General features: G+C 46.6%; 1 protein-coding gene across 1 annotated transcript in view; it reads right to left on the reverse strand.

Moving 5' to 3' along the window:
- LOC140425561 (solute carrier family 22 member 23) overlaps nt 1-18,990 on the reverse strand; it is a 123,729-nt gene that overhangs the window by 45,069 nt on the left and 59,670 nt on the right. Inside the window, 2 exon segments of the mRNA XM_072509993.1 lie at nt 9,245-9,347; nt 9,514-9,641. Coding sequence (XP_072366094.1) covers nt 9,245-9,347; nt 9,514-9,641 — 231 coding nt within the window.

The raw sequence follows: 18,990 nt of genomic DNA on the forward strand, positions 1-18,990 counted from the left end.
TTCACACCATCTTTTTCAGACAATGGGTAGCAACTGCATAGTACCTTTTTTTAAAAAAAAAGCGACCTAAAATCAGATGTTTTACAAAAGCTATGATTTAGAGAAGAAAGTAATAAAAAGAAGGTAATTAAATTGGGGTCTTTGAGGGTTAAGCACATGCATCACTCAGAGTAGCTTTTTTAAAAAAAAAAATGTAAAGCAACCCAATCTTCCCCCCCCCCCCCCCCCCCCCCCCAATTAAGGGGCAATTTAGCGTGGCCAATCCACCTACCCTGCACATCTTTTGGGTCGAGGGGACGAGACCCACGTAGACACTGGGAGAATGTGCGAACTTCACACGGACAGTGATCCGGAGCCGGATCGAACCGGGTCCGCAGCGTCGTGAGGCAGCAGTGCTAACCACTGCGCCACGGTGCAGCCCCTCACCCGGAATAGCTTCCCGTCACTCCTTCTGGCAGATACGAAGCCAGTGCACTTCTCAGAAAGAATAATGCAAATCTCAGCATAAATTCAATCTAGTTGGGAAGAATCACACGAGCACTGACTTCTGGAGTTTGGTTTGCTCCGCGCAAGACGACCAAATTCACTAAAGTCCCTTTCAATAAATACACATTGATAATTCCTTTGAACTGGCATTTGCTTTGAAATTCTGTCAGTCAAACAAAGGTCTTTAGCCAAACCATGCCATCAATAGGACTTTTCAATTTGAAATCATGAGAAAGAAGACGCTGAGGTTATTGATGAGTAACTAAAAATATACAATAGGTTTCCATATCCAAGGAATTATATTTGTGCCTTAGAGAAAATACAACAAGGGCTCACTACGAAGGTACCGAGGGATGAGAGGATTGTTCTGGGAGGAGAGAATGAGTAGCCGAGTCTATACTTCCTAGATTTAAAAGAACGAGAGCTGATCTTATTGAAACATTCGGAAGTAGGATTTTCTATGGTGGGGTCAGGTCTCCCGAAGGGTCGGTGGGAAACGCATCCCCATCGTTACTGGCTGTCCCGCGGTCATTGCGTGTTTTGCGGGGCATTGATTGGTGAGATTTCTGCCCCCATCAGTGGACCCAGCAGTGCCAGGTTCACGCAGTGGCCACTGCTGGGAGTGCTCAGTGGGCCTAAGGGACAGGCAGGACCTGCCGCTACCCTCCGTGAAATGGGAGAGGAGTGAGGAGCAGGCGGGCATGCCACATGCACAAAGTTTATAAGTTCTCTGGGCTTCAAACCACCCAGGAGACCCTACATTTCTACCTTAAGGGCCTGGACAGAGTGGCCAGAGGCGGAGAGGATGGTTACTGGGCTGGGATGTCAAGGGGTCACAGTCGCAGGATAGAGGGGTGTCCCATTAGGCCCGAGATGAGAAATCTCTTCACTCAAAGAATTGAGAACCTTCGGAATTCTTTTTAAAAACTAGGACGGCACGGTGGGGCCGTGGTTAGCGCTTGCTGCCTTACGGTGCTGAGGACCCAGGTTCAATCCCGGGTCACTGTCAGTGTGGAGTTTGCCCATTCTCCCTGTGAAGTATGGGTCTCACCCCCACAACCCAAAGATATGCAGGGTAGGTGGATTGTTCCACACTAAATTATTCCTTAATTTTAAAAAATATATTTTTTTTAACTAAAAGGAACTTTGGACACTCAAGGTCATTGAGTATGTTCAAGACAGAGGTTGATAGATTTTGTGATAATAAGGAAATCTGAAGAGTAAGGGGGGTAGGGTGGGAAGGTGAACTGACGTAGAGATCAGCCACGATTGTATTGAATGGCAGCGAGGGAGGGGGTCTAAATGGCCTACTCCCTGATCCTATTAACTTCCCTTGTGACAGCATCTCCCATTCTCCAGCCTGGGGTAGATAGAGCTTCCATTTTGAAAGATTTTGCGGGGGGGCGCGCGCGCGCGCGCATTTAATCCTACCAGCCCCACCAGGAAAGTTTACGGTTTGGATCAACGACCATTTTAAACTGCCCCCGATTTCACTCTCCATCGACCTGAATCCATTCCGTACCCAGTAGGTGGGCAAGGTAAAATTGGGATCCCTATTTTTTACGCATTCATTTTTGTTACAGATAATAAAACAGCAGACTTCTCAATCTTGTTTGAACCCGACTTGGCCCACTCTTTGCTGATTGCCCTCCCATTACATTGATGATTTAGGGTGCTTCCAGTTTGCAAACAGACCTTCAAAAGTTTATTTTTACTTCTATCTATTCCTCACTTTTATGTGGCCAATTTCTTTGCCCCCCCCCCCCCCCCCCCCCCCCCCCCCCCCCCCCCCCCCCCCCCCCCCCCGCCCTATCTACATCTCTAACCATGAGGCTTCTCGGGAACACGCTTCCACAATTATCAAAATTAATATCCTCCCATCATTTATTGTACCATTCCCTCCACTTTTGCCTCTCCCAATAGCAAAATGCACATCTATTTTTGCCACAGTCTTAAACCACAAGTGCAAGGCTCACGTGATAACTCACTCTCCTGATATCTCCCGAATTAAATTACAGCCTTTTACTCGCTCTTTATGATCTATTATTTTTAAACCAACCAATGGAAGAAAATTAATTCTAAAGCCAACCCAACAATTAATCAAGAGACGTTACTGTGGCAGCTGCAAAGTATTATTACTGCATTACTCATAGCAGTATAAAATTAGAAAGCGATATTGCAGGTAAGGAAAGTTAAAAGGCCATTTGATCCCATTGTGTGCATCAAAGATGATCTTCAATACTGGTGAGTGAATTATCAGCCTGCCATCTAATTAATGACTTCAAAAGGACATCCAATATTAAAGAGCGAATCTCAATCCGATTATAATCACCACCTGAATCCCTGAGCTCTTTTGAACGTGGCTGGAATGAGTTTTGATAGAATTGAACTCATCTGCAAGAGATGCAGCCGTTAATCAAATGCTGCTTCAACTATACTATACCTGTTGATTCAGCTCTGCTAAAGTGACATGCTTTTGTAGCACTGGCAATCTAATTCATCAAATGCCTCTCGCTCTTGGAAACATTTTGGAATTTGGTGATTGCTCCTTACACGTCTCACTCTCAAGCAGCAATATCGGTCAAACAGTATCCAGATTAGAGGAGTATTAGGGCGCCACACAAGTGATTCCGCTAGTTTATTTTAAAGGCAAAGGACTGTTTCAGAAAGGGAAACCCGAGATAAGAACATAAGAACTAGGAGCAGGAGTAGGCCATCTGGCCCCTCGAGCCTGCTCCACCATTCAATGAGATCATGGCTGATCTTTTGTGGACTCAGCTCCACTTTCCGGCCCGAACACCATAACCATTAATCCCTTTATTCTTCAAAAAACTATCTATCTTTATCTTAAAAACATTTAATGAAGGAGACTCTACTGCTTCACTGGGCAAGGAATTCCATAGATTCATAACCCTTTGGGTGAAGACGTTCCTCCTAAACTCAGTCCTAAATCTACTTCCCCTTATTTTGAGGCTATGCCCCCTAGTTCTGCTTTCACCCGCCAGTGGAAACAACCTGCCCGTATCTATCCTATCTATTCCCGTCATAATTTTATATGTTTCTATAAGATCCCCCCTCATCCTTCTAAATTCCAATGAGTACAGTCCCAGTCTACTCAACCTCTCCTCGTAATCCAACCCCTTCAGCTCTGGGATTAACCTAGTGAATCTCCTCTGCACACCCTCCAGTGCCAGTACGTCCTTTCTCAAGTAAGGAGACCAAAACTGAACACAATACTCCAGGTGTGGCCTCACTAACACCTTATACAATTGCAACATAACCTCCATAGTCTTAAACTCCATCCCTCTAGCAATGAAGGTCCCCAACTCCAAATCATCTATGTAAATTGTGAACAGTTGTGGGCCCAACACTGATCCCTGAGGGACACCACTAGCTACTGATTGCCAACCAGAGAAACACCCATTAATCCCCACTCTTTGCTTTCTATTAATTAACCAATCCTCTATCCATGCTATTACTTTACCCTCAATGCCATGCATCTTCATCTTATGCAGCAACCTTTTGTGTGGCACCTTGTCAAAGGCTTTCTGGAAATCCAGATATACCATAGCCATTGGCTCCCCGTTATCTACCGCACTGGTAATGTCCTCAAAAAATTCCACTAAATTAGTTAGGCACGACCTGCCCTTTATGAACCCATGCTGCGTCTGCCCAATGGGACAATTTCCATCCAGATGCCTTGCTATTTCTTCCTTGATGATAGATTCCAGCATCTTCCCTACTACCGAAATGGTAGGCCATTAGCTTTTCACTTTATGAGTTTCTTGGTGGTATTTGTGCAAAAGGAATCAAACACAAAGGTGTTAACTAAGGTAACCCAGGTCGGTCTCAGATGCCATGACTTTTATAGGATACATGGAACACCAACTGGGGGAAGCTTTCCTTTGTTATCCGTCGGTAAATATTAAACACATTCTTTACACATACATTTACACTTCTGTTACGGGATCCAGTTTAGCACGGTTGGCTGGACAGCTGGTTTGTGATGGAGAGCGAGGCCAGCAGCACAGGTTCAATTCCCGTACTGGCAGAGGATATTCATGAAGGCCCCGCCTTCTCAACCTCACCCGAAATGTGGTGATCCTCGGGTTAAATCATCACCAGTCAGCTCTCCCCCTCTGGGACTATGGTGACTTTACCTTTTACTGTTACAGATAATACAATCCCATTTTGTTAATCATGGTGGCCAATTTAATCTCTCCCCCCACCACCACCACCCAATCTCCATCTCCAACTGCAGGCTTCCCCGAAATATCAGGCACCAACCACACACTTTCACAACTACTTGGATTAAATATCTTCCCACCATTTGTTGTACTATTTCCTCCATTTTCACCTCTCCAGATAACAAAATGGGCCCTTGTGGTAAACCACTGTAGTAGATTATACGTGTATTGTGGTAAACTGCTACTGTATTAAATGTAATGTGGTAAACCACTGCCTGATGGCTCTGCCTCCCCTCGGGCTCGGTATAAAGGTGGCTGGTCTCCGCCTCTGCCCCAGTTGGGGATCAGAGGCCAGGAGGCTTTCTGTTTAGCTTATTGAAGCCCCAGTTACGTTCACTACTCGTCTAGTGTTCTTTGATGGCACACCAATTTAATCACATCACCCCTCACCTATCATCTCAGCAGCCTTGGCCAGATCAGCAAGTACCCCCTTGACTCCCTTGTGGCTCATCATTAACATTCCCTCTCATTCTCAACATTTCCCGCTTGGCCTCCTATAATCTACAATCAAGCACACACAAACTTCGATAGACCACCCGGCATCAACCCAGGCACTGGAAACGGCAATAGCAATTCCAGCTCGGATGACCCTGCAAAGTCCTCCTCGCTAATGTTTGCGGGCTTGTACTAAAATTGGGAGAGCTGTCTCACAGCTTAGTCAAGCAACAGCCTGACATGGTCATATCTTACAGATAACGTCCCAGACACCACAATCACCATCCCTGGGTGTGTCCTGCCCCACCGGCCGGACAGACCAACAGAGGTGACGGCAGAACAGTGGTATACAGTCAGGAGGTAGTTGCCCTGGGAGTCCTCAATATCGACTCTGGACCCCATTAAGTCTCATGGCTTCAGGTCAAAAATGGGCAAGGAACTCCCGCTGATTATCACACACCGTCCACTGTCCACTGATGAATCAGTACTCCTCCATGTTGAGCACCACTGGAGGAAGCACCGAGGATGGCAAGGGCATAGAATGTAATCTGGGTGGGAATTTCAATGTCCACCACCCAGAGTTAATCAGTAGCACCATTACTGACCGAGCCCTAAAGGACAAAGCTGCTAGACTGGGTCTGTGACAGGTGTCTAGGGAAACAAGAGGGGAAAAACAGACAAGACTTCTTTCCTCACCAACCTACCTTCCCCAGTAGGTGAAGCTTCAACACAGGACCACTTGCAGCCAAACAACATAAGCAGCAAGTGTTAGACAAGAGCTAGGAGACCCCACAATCAATGGCAGTCTTGCCACATCCAGTCGTGAATGGTGGAGGACAATTAAACAACTCACTGGACGAGGAGGCTCCACAAATATTCCCATCCTCAATGATGGGGGAGCCCAGCACATATATGCAAAAGACAAGGCTGAGGCATTCGCAACAATCTTCAGCCAGAAGTGCCAAGTGGATGATCTCAGTCTTCTACAGTCCCCAGCATCACACACGTCAGTCTTCAGCCAATTCGATTCACCGCACATGATAAAGAAATGGCTGAAGGCACTGGATACTGTAAAGACTATGGGCCCTGACAATATCCTAACAATAATCCTGAAGACTTGTGATGGAGAACTTGCCAAGTTGCTCCATTACAGCTACAACACTGGCATCCATCCAGCAATGTGGAAAATCACCCAGGTACATCCTGTCCACAAGAAACAGAACAAATCCAACCCAGCCAATTACCACCACATCAGTCTTCTCTCCATCAGCAAAGTGATGGAAGGAGTCATCAACAGTGTGATCAAGCTGCACTTACTCGGCAATAATCTGCTCACGGACTCTCAGTTTAGGTTCCGCCAGGGTCACTCAGCTCCTGATTGGCCATGCTAAATTGCCCTTCGTGTCCAAAATTGCCCTTAGTGTTGGGTGGGATTACTGGGTTGTGGGAATAGGGTGCAGGTGAGGGCTTGGGTAGGGTGCTCTTTCCAAGAGCCGGTGCAGACTTGATGGGCCGAATGGCCTCCTTCTGCACTCCTTCTATGATTCTATGATATGATTATGGGAAAAAAAGAGCTGAACTAAAGAGCTGAGGCGAGAGTGACTGCCCTTGACATTGAGGCAGCATTTGATCGAGTAAGGCATCAAGGAGCTCTAGCAAATGGGAATCAGAGGGAAAAACTCTCCATTGGTTGGAGTCATACCAGCACAAAGGAAGATTGCTGTGGTTGTTGGGGGTCAATCATCTCAGCTCCAGGACATTACTGCAGGAGTTCCTCAGGATAGTGTCCTAGGCCCAACTATCTTCATTGCTTTATCAATGACTTTCCTTCCAACATAAGGTTAGATGTGTGGAGGTTCACTGATATGGTCAATATTCAGCACATTCACGACTCCTCTGACACTGAAGCAGTCCACGTGCAAATGCAGCAAGACCTGGACAATATCCAAGTTTGGGCAGACAAGTGGCAAGTCACATTGGCACCACATAAGTGCCAGAAAATGACCATCACCAGTAAGAGAATCAAACCATCGCCCCCTGACATTCAATGTCATTACCATCACTGAATTCCTCACTATCAACATCCTGAGGGTTACCATTGACCAGAAACTGAACTGGACTAACTATATAAATACTGTGGCTACAAGGAGGTCACAGGATAGGAACCCTGCAGCAAATGACCCCTCAATGTCTGTCCACCATCTACAAAGCACAAGTCAGGAGTGTAATGGAATAACCCCCCCACTGGATGAGTGCAGCTCCAAAACACTCAAGAAGCTCAACACCATCCAGGGCAAAGCAGCCTGTTAATGACACCTCTTCCACAAACATTCACTCCCTCCATCACCAATGCACAGTAGCAGCTGTGTACCATCTGCAAGATGCACTGCAGGAACTCACCAAGATTCCTTGGGCAGTGACTTCAAACCCGGTGACCACTACCATCTTGAAGGGCAAGAGCAGCAGATATATGGGAACCCCACCACCTGGAGGTTCCCCTTCAAGTCATTCACTATCCTGATTTGGAAATAGGTCACCGTTCCTTCACTGTCACTGGGTCAGAATCCTGGAACGCCCTCTTTGATAGCACAGTAGGTGTATCTACACAACATGGACTGCAGTGGTTCAAGGCGGCGGCTTAACCACCACCTTCTCAAGGTTAATAAACCCTGGCCTAGCCAGCGAATCCCACATCCCGTAAAAATGAATTTAAAACAAACAATGTAGATTCGACAATGGCTTCGCTTACCAAACGAAGGATCTGGGCCACAAAGAGCATGGTGGTGCAGTGGTTAGCACTGCTGCCTCACAGTCCGTGTGGAGTTTGTACATTCTCCCCTTGTTTGCGTGGGTTTCGTCCCCACAACCCAAAAGATGTGCAGGGTAGGTGGATTGGCCGCGCTAAATTGCCCCTTAATTGGAAGAAAATTAATTGGGTACTCTAAATTTATATTTTTAAAAAAGCATGAAAATTCTAGGTTTGACCCATGGCCAGCGTGTGCGCGAGAGAATGTCAGGATATCTGCTCATCACTCCCCAATCATTCCTGCGGCAAATACCGGTGTAGAGCGAGGGCATGGTCAGACACAGCCACCAGGTTACCAATGGCTGTATGATTTTCCAAAACTCACCAGCAAGAGTCATGCTTCAACAATGGTCTGTTGCCTGATAAATGTGCGAGGTGTGAGCCCTGCAGATCATGTCCATATGTTCTGGGCATGCCCGGCTCTTAAGGGATTCTGGCAGGGATTTACTAAGGCAATGTCCACGATCTTAGACATGCGGGTGGTGGCGAGTCCAGAGATAGCGATCTTTGGTGTGTCAGACGATCCGGGAGTTCATAGAAGTTTACAGCATGGAAACAGGCCCTTCGGCCCAACCAGTCCATGCCGCCCAGTTTTTACCATTAAGCTAGTCCCAGTTGCCCGCACTTGGGCAGGTTCAGGGGGTGAAAGAGGCCGACGTGTTGGCCTTTGCCTCCCTGGTAGCGGATCCTTTTAATGTGGAGGGACTCGAAGCCCCTGAGTGTAGAGACCTGGGTTAGTGTGACATGGCTGGGTTTCTCAGTCTTGAGAGGATAAAGTTTGCCTTGAGAGGGTCCATGGCGGGGTTCTCTCGGAGGTGGCAGCCGTTCCTCGACTTTCTAGAGCAGTAAAACTCAGCAGCAGAGCATCCGGGAGGGGGGGGGGGGGGGGGGGGGGGGGGCGCGCGCGCGCGGGGCGGGGTGTTTGTTACGTTGTATTGTTCTTTTCTCTGTATATATGGTTAACTTTTATTTTGTTATGTTAATGGTTGCGCACGGTTATGCAAACTTTATGTTTTTGACAAAAATTGAATTAAAATAATTTAAAAAACAAAACAATGGTCTGTTGCGGAAGATGACAACCGGTATCTCGTGTTTAATATAACAATATCGCAGCATAGAGTCAAGCTGCTGGGCGAGATGGCCAGAAAATTAGTGAGGGGAAAAAAAAATACTCAATTGGTTTTCGAACTATCATCTCACTGAGCTTTCAGAATAGAGGACGGTAAGAGGAACAGGTTTTTCAAAATTGCTTTCGAAGACTTATACTTACGAGGTGACACAAAGTACTAAGATGTGCTTCCATAGGATCCTTGTGTAAAGCAGTTTGACGACGAAAGTTTTCTTGGGCCTTATATTCGGCTCTTTATCAAATTCTATAAAAAGGGGGGGGAAAAATATACAAGTGACCAGTTCAATCTTGCCGCTTTGCCCAAAGAGGCCACGCTTAAAATGAAAGTGGAATCTTTCCAATAACTTAGCCATCTCATAAACCCACCTGTGCAGCTCTTGTTTTCCCAACAGTACATCATGTCATCTTACCTGGAAGAAATTCTTTGACGTTATCTTCCACATCTATTTTATTGTTGCGCAGAAAACCCAGAAATAACTCTTTGGCAGCTTGGAGCTGATGCGTAGCCAGCAGCCATCGGAGTGATTCTGGGAAAATACTAGAGCAAAAAAAAAAGTTAAGACCATTAAAAACTTAAATGTAAAATCCCCACACGCAAGGTTCAAATGTTTCTGCATCATTGGTTAGTTAACAAATCATTACCAGCAACTTCAAAGGTGGGGGTTGAATTTTAAGACAATTATGGCTTCGGAGACACCCTATGAAGGCTTAATAATTATGCAAAGATCCTGATCCTTTGATGAAAATAGGACCTCGTCACAATTTCAGTTTGAACTTGCATGAATCTCAACAGAGCAATCTGTTGTCTAAATGAGATCGGAACCAACAAAGGCCCTGGAATACCAGTTCATTTTATTGGCTTGCTTGTGGTCAAGGAAACGTTAAGAGTGCCCTCCCACGGGGCGGCATGTGGCGCAGTGGTTAGCACTGGGACTGCGGCGCTGAGGACCCGGGTTTGAATCCTGGCCCTGGGTCACTGTCCGTGTGGAGTTTGCACATTCTCCCCATGTCTGCGTTGGTTTCACCCCCACAACCCAAAGATGTGTAGGTTAGGTGGATTGGCCACGCTAAATTGCCCCTTAATTGGAGAAAATTAATTGGGTACTCTAAATTTAAAAGAAAAAAAAAAAGAGTACCCTTCCAGGGCAGCACAGTGGCTAGCCCTGCTGTCTCACGGCGGCGAGGTCACAGGTTCGATCCCAGCTCTGGGTCACTGTCAATGTGGAATTTGCACATTCACCCCGTGTTTGCATGAGTTTCGCACCACACCATGTGCAGGGTAGGTGGATTGGCCACTCTAAATTGCCCCTTAATTGGAAAAAATGAATTGGGCACTCTGAATTTATACTTTAAAAAAAGTGTCCTTCCACTCTCGTGGGACATCTGGTTGGGCAATGTTGGGGTTTCTCCTGACAATGCCTTTTACAAGTTTTTCTTAATGCGCCAGGTTACATTGTTATTTGACAGCATGAAAATTAATTTAAACACTTAAGGAACAAGTCTTGTTTTTAAAAAATGCCCAAGAATTTAAAACATACAGGCCAGAAAATATGCTAAAGATACCCCTGTCGAGCCGGCTACAGCCAAGATGGTGGCCGGCTCCCCCACGCTTCTAACAACCGAAACTCTCAGCGGAATTCTGGTCATTGAGCTCGACAAATCCCGATGAGGTTTGGCTCTGGAGCCGAAAACTTAATTGGAGGAAGAATCGATGGGTCCTATTCGTCCTCCCTTGACACCATTTGACTCACGCCAGCACCCTTACCAACATAGAGACTACCCTTTCGGAACTCAGCGACAGGATCAGCACACTGTAGTCCAGGCTGAGTGCAGCGATTAAGGACAACATGTCTTTGCAGGGGAAAGGCAATGACCTGGAAAGCCCGACAAAGCTTACACATTGCTGGTTAAACCAGAAGGGACTGGTGCAGGCCTGGCAAGGAGGCGTGCAGCATTCAACAACATCAAGTTCACATTGTACAAGAAAGGAATTAGCTTTGGGCTGATTCACTCTGCCCGTCTCCATGTCCCATTTAACAGAGAAGATCACTTCTTTGAAGCACCCGACAAGGCAGACTCTTTCCTTCAGTGGCACAGACTTAATCCTAGACGGGCTTACTAACTTTGTGGTTTTGATTTTGGGTATCATGTATTTGAATACCTGTATAGGCCATTAAATATGCTCAAAATTAAAGGCATGTTCGACTGTTTGTTTATACTGGAGCACCTACTGCGCAGTTAGAACCAGCAGCTTTCCAACGGCACGGTATATAATGTAGCTCATGTCAGGGTATGCCCATTACCAAGTTTGATTAGTCAACTGATATCATGTACCTACTGCGTGTCTCATTTATAATGTCGAGTTTAGGGTTTGATTCATGGTGTTATTTAGTCAAAGGTTTATTTATCACACTATTTGGATTTTGTTATAGTTGTTTGGTGACTGTTCTGGGGATGGAGTGCGGTGGGAAGGATTTCCTGAATGGACAATAATCAGACATTTTTGCATTTGGCCATTTTCATTATGTAATGGATCCTCTTGGCGTTTGTTTCCTTTCCATTCCGTTTACCGACCCTTCCCAGCTCAGGCAGTCAGGGTGGCAAGGGTCTCTCGATCAGTTTGGGATGTCAGGGGGTTAAATGGACCAGGAAAACATTCCAAAGTGTTTTCACAACTCAAGAGCCTTAACACTCATTTTGCATTCTTTCAAGAAACGCATCTTCTTGTAAGAGATCACACGCAGAACATGGGTTGGCGAAGTATTTCACTCCAGCTTTAATAGCAGTTAGGGGGAAACAGCAATTTCAATTAAGAATACAATTCATAGATCGGAGTGCTGAATTTGGTGCATTTTGAGTGCTATAGTAAGAGTTTGGTGACCGAGGGAGTGCTGAATTTGTGCATTTGAGTGCGATAGTGAGAGTTTGGTGACCGAGGGAGTTAGGTGCTCCTTTCATTTTGTTTCCGACATTTCCGCAAAGAGTGCGAAGAGAGTCAGGAGTTTACAGAAAGTGTAGCTGACTGGGAGCAGGGTCGGAGGGCGGAGATCTAGTTAGTCCACAGGGCAGCTATATTCTGTCAGGTCAGAGGGGATGGAGGCTAGGCCAGTTACATGCTCCTCCTGTAGGATGTGGGTGGTGAGGGATACCACCGGTGTCCCCGCTGACTATACCTGCGGGAAGTGCACCCAACTTCAGCTCCTCAAAGACCGTGTTAGGGAACTGGAGCTGAAGCTGGATGAACTTCGGATCATCCGGGAGGCAGAGGGGGTGATTGAGAAGAGTTACAGGGAGGTAACCACACCCAAGGTACAGGACAAGAATAGCTGGGTTACAGTCAGGGGGAAAAAAAACAAACAGGCAGGAAGTGCAGGGATCCCTCGTGGCCGTTCCCCTTCAAAACAAGTATACCGTTTTGGATGCTGTTGGGGGGGGGATGACCTACCGGGGGAAGGCCCTAGCGGCCAGGTCTCTGGCACTGAGTCTGGCTCTGGGGCTCAGAAGGGAAGGGGGGAGAATAGAAAAGCAATAGTTGTAGGAGATTCAATGGTTAGGGGAATAGATAGGAGATTCTGTGGTCGCGAGCGAGACTCCCGGAAGGTATGTTGCCTCCCGGGTGCCAGGGCCAGGGATGTCTCGGATCGTGTCTTCAGGATCCTTAAGGGGAGGGTGAGCAGCCAGAAGTCGTGGTGCACATTGGTACCAACGACATAGGTAGGAAAAGGGGTGTGGAGGTAATAAACAAGTTTAGGGAGTTAGGCTGGAAGTTAAAAGCCAGGACAGACAGAGTTGTCATCTCTGGTTTGTTGCCGGTGCCACGTGATAGCGAGGCTAGGAATAGGGAGAGAGTGCAGTTGAACACGTGGCTGCAGGAATGGTGTAGGAGGGAGGGCTTCAGGTATTTGGATAATTGGAGCGCATTCTGGGGAAGGTGGGACCTGTACAAGCAGGACGGGTTGCATCTGAACCAGAGGGGCACCAATATCCTGGGAGGGAGGTTTTCTAGTACTCTTCGGGAGGGTTTAAACTAATTTGGCAGGGGAATGGGAACCGGATTTGTAGTCCAGCAACTAAGGTAGCCGATATTCAGGACGCCAAAGCATGTAGTGAGGCAGTGGGGAAGGGAACACTGACAAAGAAGAGTACTTGCAGGCATGGAGATGGGTTGAAGTGTGTATACTTCAACGCAAGAAGCATCAGGAATAAGGTGGGTGAACTTAAGGCATGGATCGGTACTTGGGACTACGATGTGGTGGCCATCACGGAAACTTGGATAGAAGAGGGGCAGAAATGGTTGTTGGAGGTCCCTGGTTATAGATGTTTCAATAAGATTAGGGAGGGTGGTAAAAAGAGGTGGGGGGGGGGGGGTGGCATTGTTAATTAGAGATAGTATAACAGCTGCAGAAAGGCAGTTCGAGGAGTATCACCCTATTGAGGTAGTATGGGTTGAAGTCAGAAATAGGAAAGGAGCAGTCACCTTGTTAGGAGTTTTCTATAGGCCCCCCAATAGTAGCAGAGATGTGGAGGAACAGATTGGGAAACAGATTTTGGAAAGGTGCAGAAGTCATAGGGTAGTAGTCATGGGCGACTTTAACTTCCCAAATATTGAGTGGAAACTCTTTAGATCAAATAGTTTGGATGGGGTGGTGTTTGTGCAGTGTGTCCAGGAAGCTTTTCTAACACAGTATGTAGATTGTCCGACCAGAGGAGGGGCAATATTGGATTTAGTACTGGGTAATGAGCCAGGGCAAGTGATAGATTTGTTAGTGGGGGAGCATTTTGGAGATAGTGACCACAATTCTGTGACTTTCACTTTAGTAATGGAGAGGGATAGGTACGTGCAACAGGGCAAGGTTTACAATTGGGGGAAGGGTAAATACGATGTTGTCAGACAAGAATTGAAGTGCATAAGTTGGGAACATAGGCTGGCAGGGAAGGACACAAGTGAAATGTGGAACTTGTTCAAGGAACAGGTGCTACGTGTCCTTGATATGTATGTCCCTGTCAGACAGGGAAGAGATGGTCGAGTGAGGGAACCATGGTTGACAAGAGGTTGAATGTCTTGTTAAGAGGAAAAAGGTGACTTATGTAAGGCTGAGGAAACAAGGTTCAGACAGGGCATTGGAGGGATACAAGATAGCCAGGAGGGAACTGAAGAAAGGGATTAGGAGAGCTAAGAGAGGGCATGAACAATTTTTGGCGGGTAGGATCAAGGAACACCCCAAGGCCTTTTACACATGTGAGAAATATGAGAATGACTAGAGCGAGGGTAGGTCCGATCAAGGACAGTAGCAGGAGATTGTGTATTGAGTCTGAAGAGATAGGAGAGGTCTTGAACGAGTACTTTTCTTCTGTATTTACAAATGAGAGGGGCCATATTGTTGGAGAGGACAGTGTGAAACAGATTGGTAAGCTCGAGGAAATACTTGTTAGGAAGGAAGATGTGTTGGGCATTTTGAAAAACTTGAGGATAGACAAGTCCCCCGGGCCTGACGGGATATATCCAAGGATTCTATGGGAAGCAAGAGATGAAATTGCAGAGCCGTTGGCAATGGTCTTTTCGTCCTCACTGTCAACAGGGGTGGTACCAGGGGATTGGAGAGTGGCAAATGCCGTGCCCCTGTTCAAAAAAGGGACTAGGGATAACCCTGGGAATTACAGGCCAGTTAGTCTTACTTCGGTGGTAGGCAAAGTCATGGAAAGGGTACTGAAGGATAGGATTTCTGAACATCTGGAAAGACACTGCTTGATTAGGGATAGTCAGCACGGATTTGTGAGGGGTAGGTCTTGCCTTACAAATCTTATTGAATTCTTTGAGGAGGTGACCAAGCATGTGGATGAAGGTAAAGCAGTGGATGTAGTGTACATGGATTTTAGTAAGGCATTTGATAAAGTTCCCCATGGTAGGCTTATGCAGAAAGTAAGGAGGCATGGGATAGTGGGAAATTTGGCCAGTTGGATAACGAACTGGCTAACCGATAGAAGTCAGAGAGTGGTGGTGGATGGCAAATATTCAGCCTGGATCCCAGTTACCAGTGGCGTACCGCAGGGATCAGTTCTGGGTCCTCTGCTGTTTGTGATTTTCATTAATGACTTGGATGAGAGAGTTGAAGGGTGGGTCAGTAAATTTGCAGACGATACGAAGATTGGTGGAGTTGTGGATAGTAAGGAGGGCTGTTGTCGGCTGCAAAGAGACATAGATAGGATGCAGAGCTGGGCTGAGAAGTGGCAGATGGAGTTTAACCCTGAAAAGTGTGAGGTTGTCCATTTTGGAAGGACAAATATGAATGCGGAATACAGGGTTAACGGTAGAGTTCTTGGCAATGTGGAGGAGCAGAGAGACCTTGGGGTCTATGTTCATACATCTTTGAAAGTTGCCACTCAAGTGGATAGAGCTGTGAAGAAGGCCTATGGTGTGCTCGCGTTCATTAACAGAGGGATTGAATTTAAGAGCCGTGAGGTGATGATGCAGCTGTACAAAACTTTGGTAAGGCCACATTTGGAGTACTGTGTACAGTTCTGGTCGCCTCATTTTAGGAAGGATGTGGAAGCTTTGGAAAAGGTGCAAAGAAGATTTACCAGGATGTTGCCTGGAATGGAGAGTAGGTCTTACGAGGAAAGGTTGAGGGTGCTAGGCCTTTTCTCATTAGAACGGAGAAGGATGAGGGGCGACTTGATAGAGGTTTATAAGATGATCAGGGGAATAGATAGAGTAGACAGTCAGAGACGTTTTCCCCGGGTGGAACAAACCATTACAAGGGGACATAAATTTAAGGTGAAAGGTGGAAGATATAGGAGGGATATCAGAGGTAGGTTCTTTACCCAGAGAGTAGTGGGGGCATGGAATGCACTGCCTGTGGAAGTAGTTGAGTCGGAAACATTAGGGACCTTCAAGCAGCTATTGGATAGGTACATGGATTACAGTAAAATGATAGTGTAGATTTATTTGTTCTCAAGGGCAGCACGGTAGCATTGTGGATAGCACAATGCTTCACAGCTCCAGGGTCCCAGGTTCGATTCCGGCTTGGGTCACTGTCTGTGAGGACTCTGCACGTCCTCCCAGTGTCTGCGTGGGTTTCCTCCGGGTGCTCCGGTTTCCTCCCACAGTCCAAAGATGTGCGGGTTAGGTGAATTGGCCAATGATAAATTGCCCTTAATGTCCAAATTGCCCTTGGTGTTGGGTGGAAGTGTTGAGTTTGGGTAGGGTGCTCTTTCCAAGAGCCGGTGCAGACTCAGGGGGCCGAGTGGCCTCCTTCTGCACTGTGAATTCAATGATAATCTACGATTAATCTAGGACAAAGGTTCGGCACAACATCGTGGGCCGAAGGGCCTGTTCTGTGCTGTATTTTTCTATGTTCTATGTAAAGTTCATTATCATAGAATTTACAGTGCAGAAGGAGGCCATTCGGCCCATCGAGTCCGCACCGGCTCTTGGAAAGAGCACCCTACCCAAGGTCAACATCTCCACCCTATCCCCATAACCCAGCAACCCCACCCAACACGAAGGGCAATTTTGGACACTAAGGGCAATTTATCATGGCCAATCCACCTAACCTGCACATCTTTGGACTGTGGGAGGAAACCGGAGCACCCGGAGGAAACCCACGCACACACGGGGAGGATGTGCAGACTCCGCACAGACAGTGACCCAAGCCGGAATCGAACCTGGGACCCTGGAGCTGTGAAGCAATTGCGAGCATGCACAATGCTACCGTGCTGCCCCTAATTCTCCCCTTAAATATAGTCTCAGGCGCTGGTGGACGTTATACAATAGTTAGCGGCACACTTTCTTAAACTCCTGTAGTTTTGGTGAACGTCTATGCCCCTAACTGCACTGTAGGGATTCTATGACTAGATGGAGTGGGATGACTAGTTTGCAATTTTGGATTTGGCCCAAAATTTACTCCATGGATTTGTCTTCTTTATAGTTCCCCTGCTGCGAGTGTGCACACCAACTCTCTACACTCAATAGTACTTCCCCTTATCCAGGGGAACACTCAAAAGGTGTCCTCAGTCTCCACCGCTCTTTGCCCTGGTGCTAGGACCCCTGTGAATAGCCTTAAAGTCATCCACACTGCTGACGGTCATCTTTCAAGCTGGTGTGGAGCACTGTGTCGTGAGATGCTGATGATCATCTATTACATACCACTAACCCTGTTGCCAGTGTTGATGAATATCTCCAGTGCCTTGGATTGGTTTTCTGGTTATAAATTGGATAACAAAAGTGAGTGGTTTCCAATTATCTCAAGTGCCAACCAAATCCCCCTCAAGAGCTTTGCAGTTTCATATATCTGGTGTTGGTTTTCACTACTCAAGGTGTCAACATAATGCACTGTTGCGACTCTTCTGAAGAACATTCTACCCAGGTTCTTGGTTAATTTCCAATGTCTCCCTATTTTTGGTTTAGCACAGGGCTAAATAGCTGGCTTTTAAAGCAGACCAAGGTAGGCCAGCAGCGCAAGTTCAATTCCCGTACCAGCCTTCCCGAAAAGGTGCCGGAATATGGCGACTTGGGGCTTTTCACAGCAACTTCATTTGAAGCCTACTTGTGACAATAAGCGATTTTCATTTCATTTCATTTTTCCACCAACAAAATAATTTTGTTAACAAACTGATATCTGGGCAGGCAGGAGCCCTGGAGTCATTCGAGCTATACTTCAAAGAGGGAGGGGGTTGGTGGGCTGGCTCTTTCTAATCGACTGTACTGTAATTGGGTGGCCAATATCAATGATTTTAACATGGTGCCATGACCTAGGTTTAAGCTGGTGTCTTATAGAAATGCACTCCTGCTGCTCACACTCTCCTCCTGTCTTAACCTGTGCCCCGCTACCCTCGTCGCCCCATGTCAAACCCCATCGCGATTTCTACTTTTCTAATATCGATATAATTTTGTCAGCATTTTAAAACTTTCCACTCCTTCGCTATTAGGTCCAATTTGTAATAACCACTTATTCTTGCTTTCCCTGCTTGACTCAGTGTTCGCCTTGGAGAAAGAAGCGACTTAAACATTTTACTGATCGGTTTTGGTGCCAGCTTTAGCGAGCTTGCAGCCAAATATAATTTACCCAAATCTAGTCTTTACTGCTGTTTTCAAACTCGTGGTTCTATTCACTCGCACAGCCCATCCTTCCTCAACTACTGTCAAGTAAGCGCGGCACGGTGGCACAGTGGTTAGCACTGCTGCCTACGATGCCGAGGACAAGGGTTCGATCCTGGCCCTGCATCACTGTCCGTGTGGAGTCTGCACATTCTCCCGTGTCTGTGGGTTCCACCCCCCACAACCCAAAGATGTGCAGTGTTGGGGGATTGGCCACGCTAAATTGCCCCTTAATTGGAAAAAAATGGGTACTCCAAATTCTTTTTAAAACTACCTTCAAGTACGTTCCTGGAAGTGATTCGTCATTGCCTCAAACCAGCACTGGTTCTATTTTAAGGTTGCACGATCTCATGATGTTCTCTGGACCCTCCCCTCTCCATAAGGTCAGAAATGATTTGGAAGCGGAGCTTGCGCTCGACCTTATGGACAACTGGTAGTCAACTCCACATCTTCCAGTGCTCGGTTAAGCTTCATTCAGTTTAAATATCTGCACAGAATTCACTTTACCAAGCTCAGAATTAAGATTTTTTCCCCACAAGCAACAAATGTGACAGGGGCTCACCCCCCCTGCCGACCATACCCACATGCTCTGGTCAAGCCCGAAGCTGGACGCTCTTTGGTCATCCTTCTTTGACATTTTTTCCAAATGTCTAGATATTGACCTACAGCCTTTGAGAACCATATTTAGAGTCTCATCTGCACTGGTCAGTTTCACTAAGATTGAGGCAGACGTCATTGCATTTGCTTCATTAATAGTCAGCAGGGGGATTTTATTAACCTGGACCTCTCA

The sequence above is a fragment of the Scyliorhinus torazame genome, chromosome 6, assembly GCF_047496885.1.
Source record: "Scyliorhinus torazame isolate Kashiwa2021f chromosome 6, sScyTor2.1, whole genome shotgun sequence".
Taxonomy (NCBI): domain Eukaryota; kingdom Metazoa; phylum Chordata; class Chondrichthyes; order Carcharhiniformes; family Scyliorhinidae; genus Scyliorhinus; species Scyliorhinus torazame.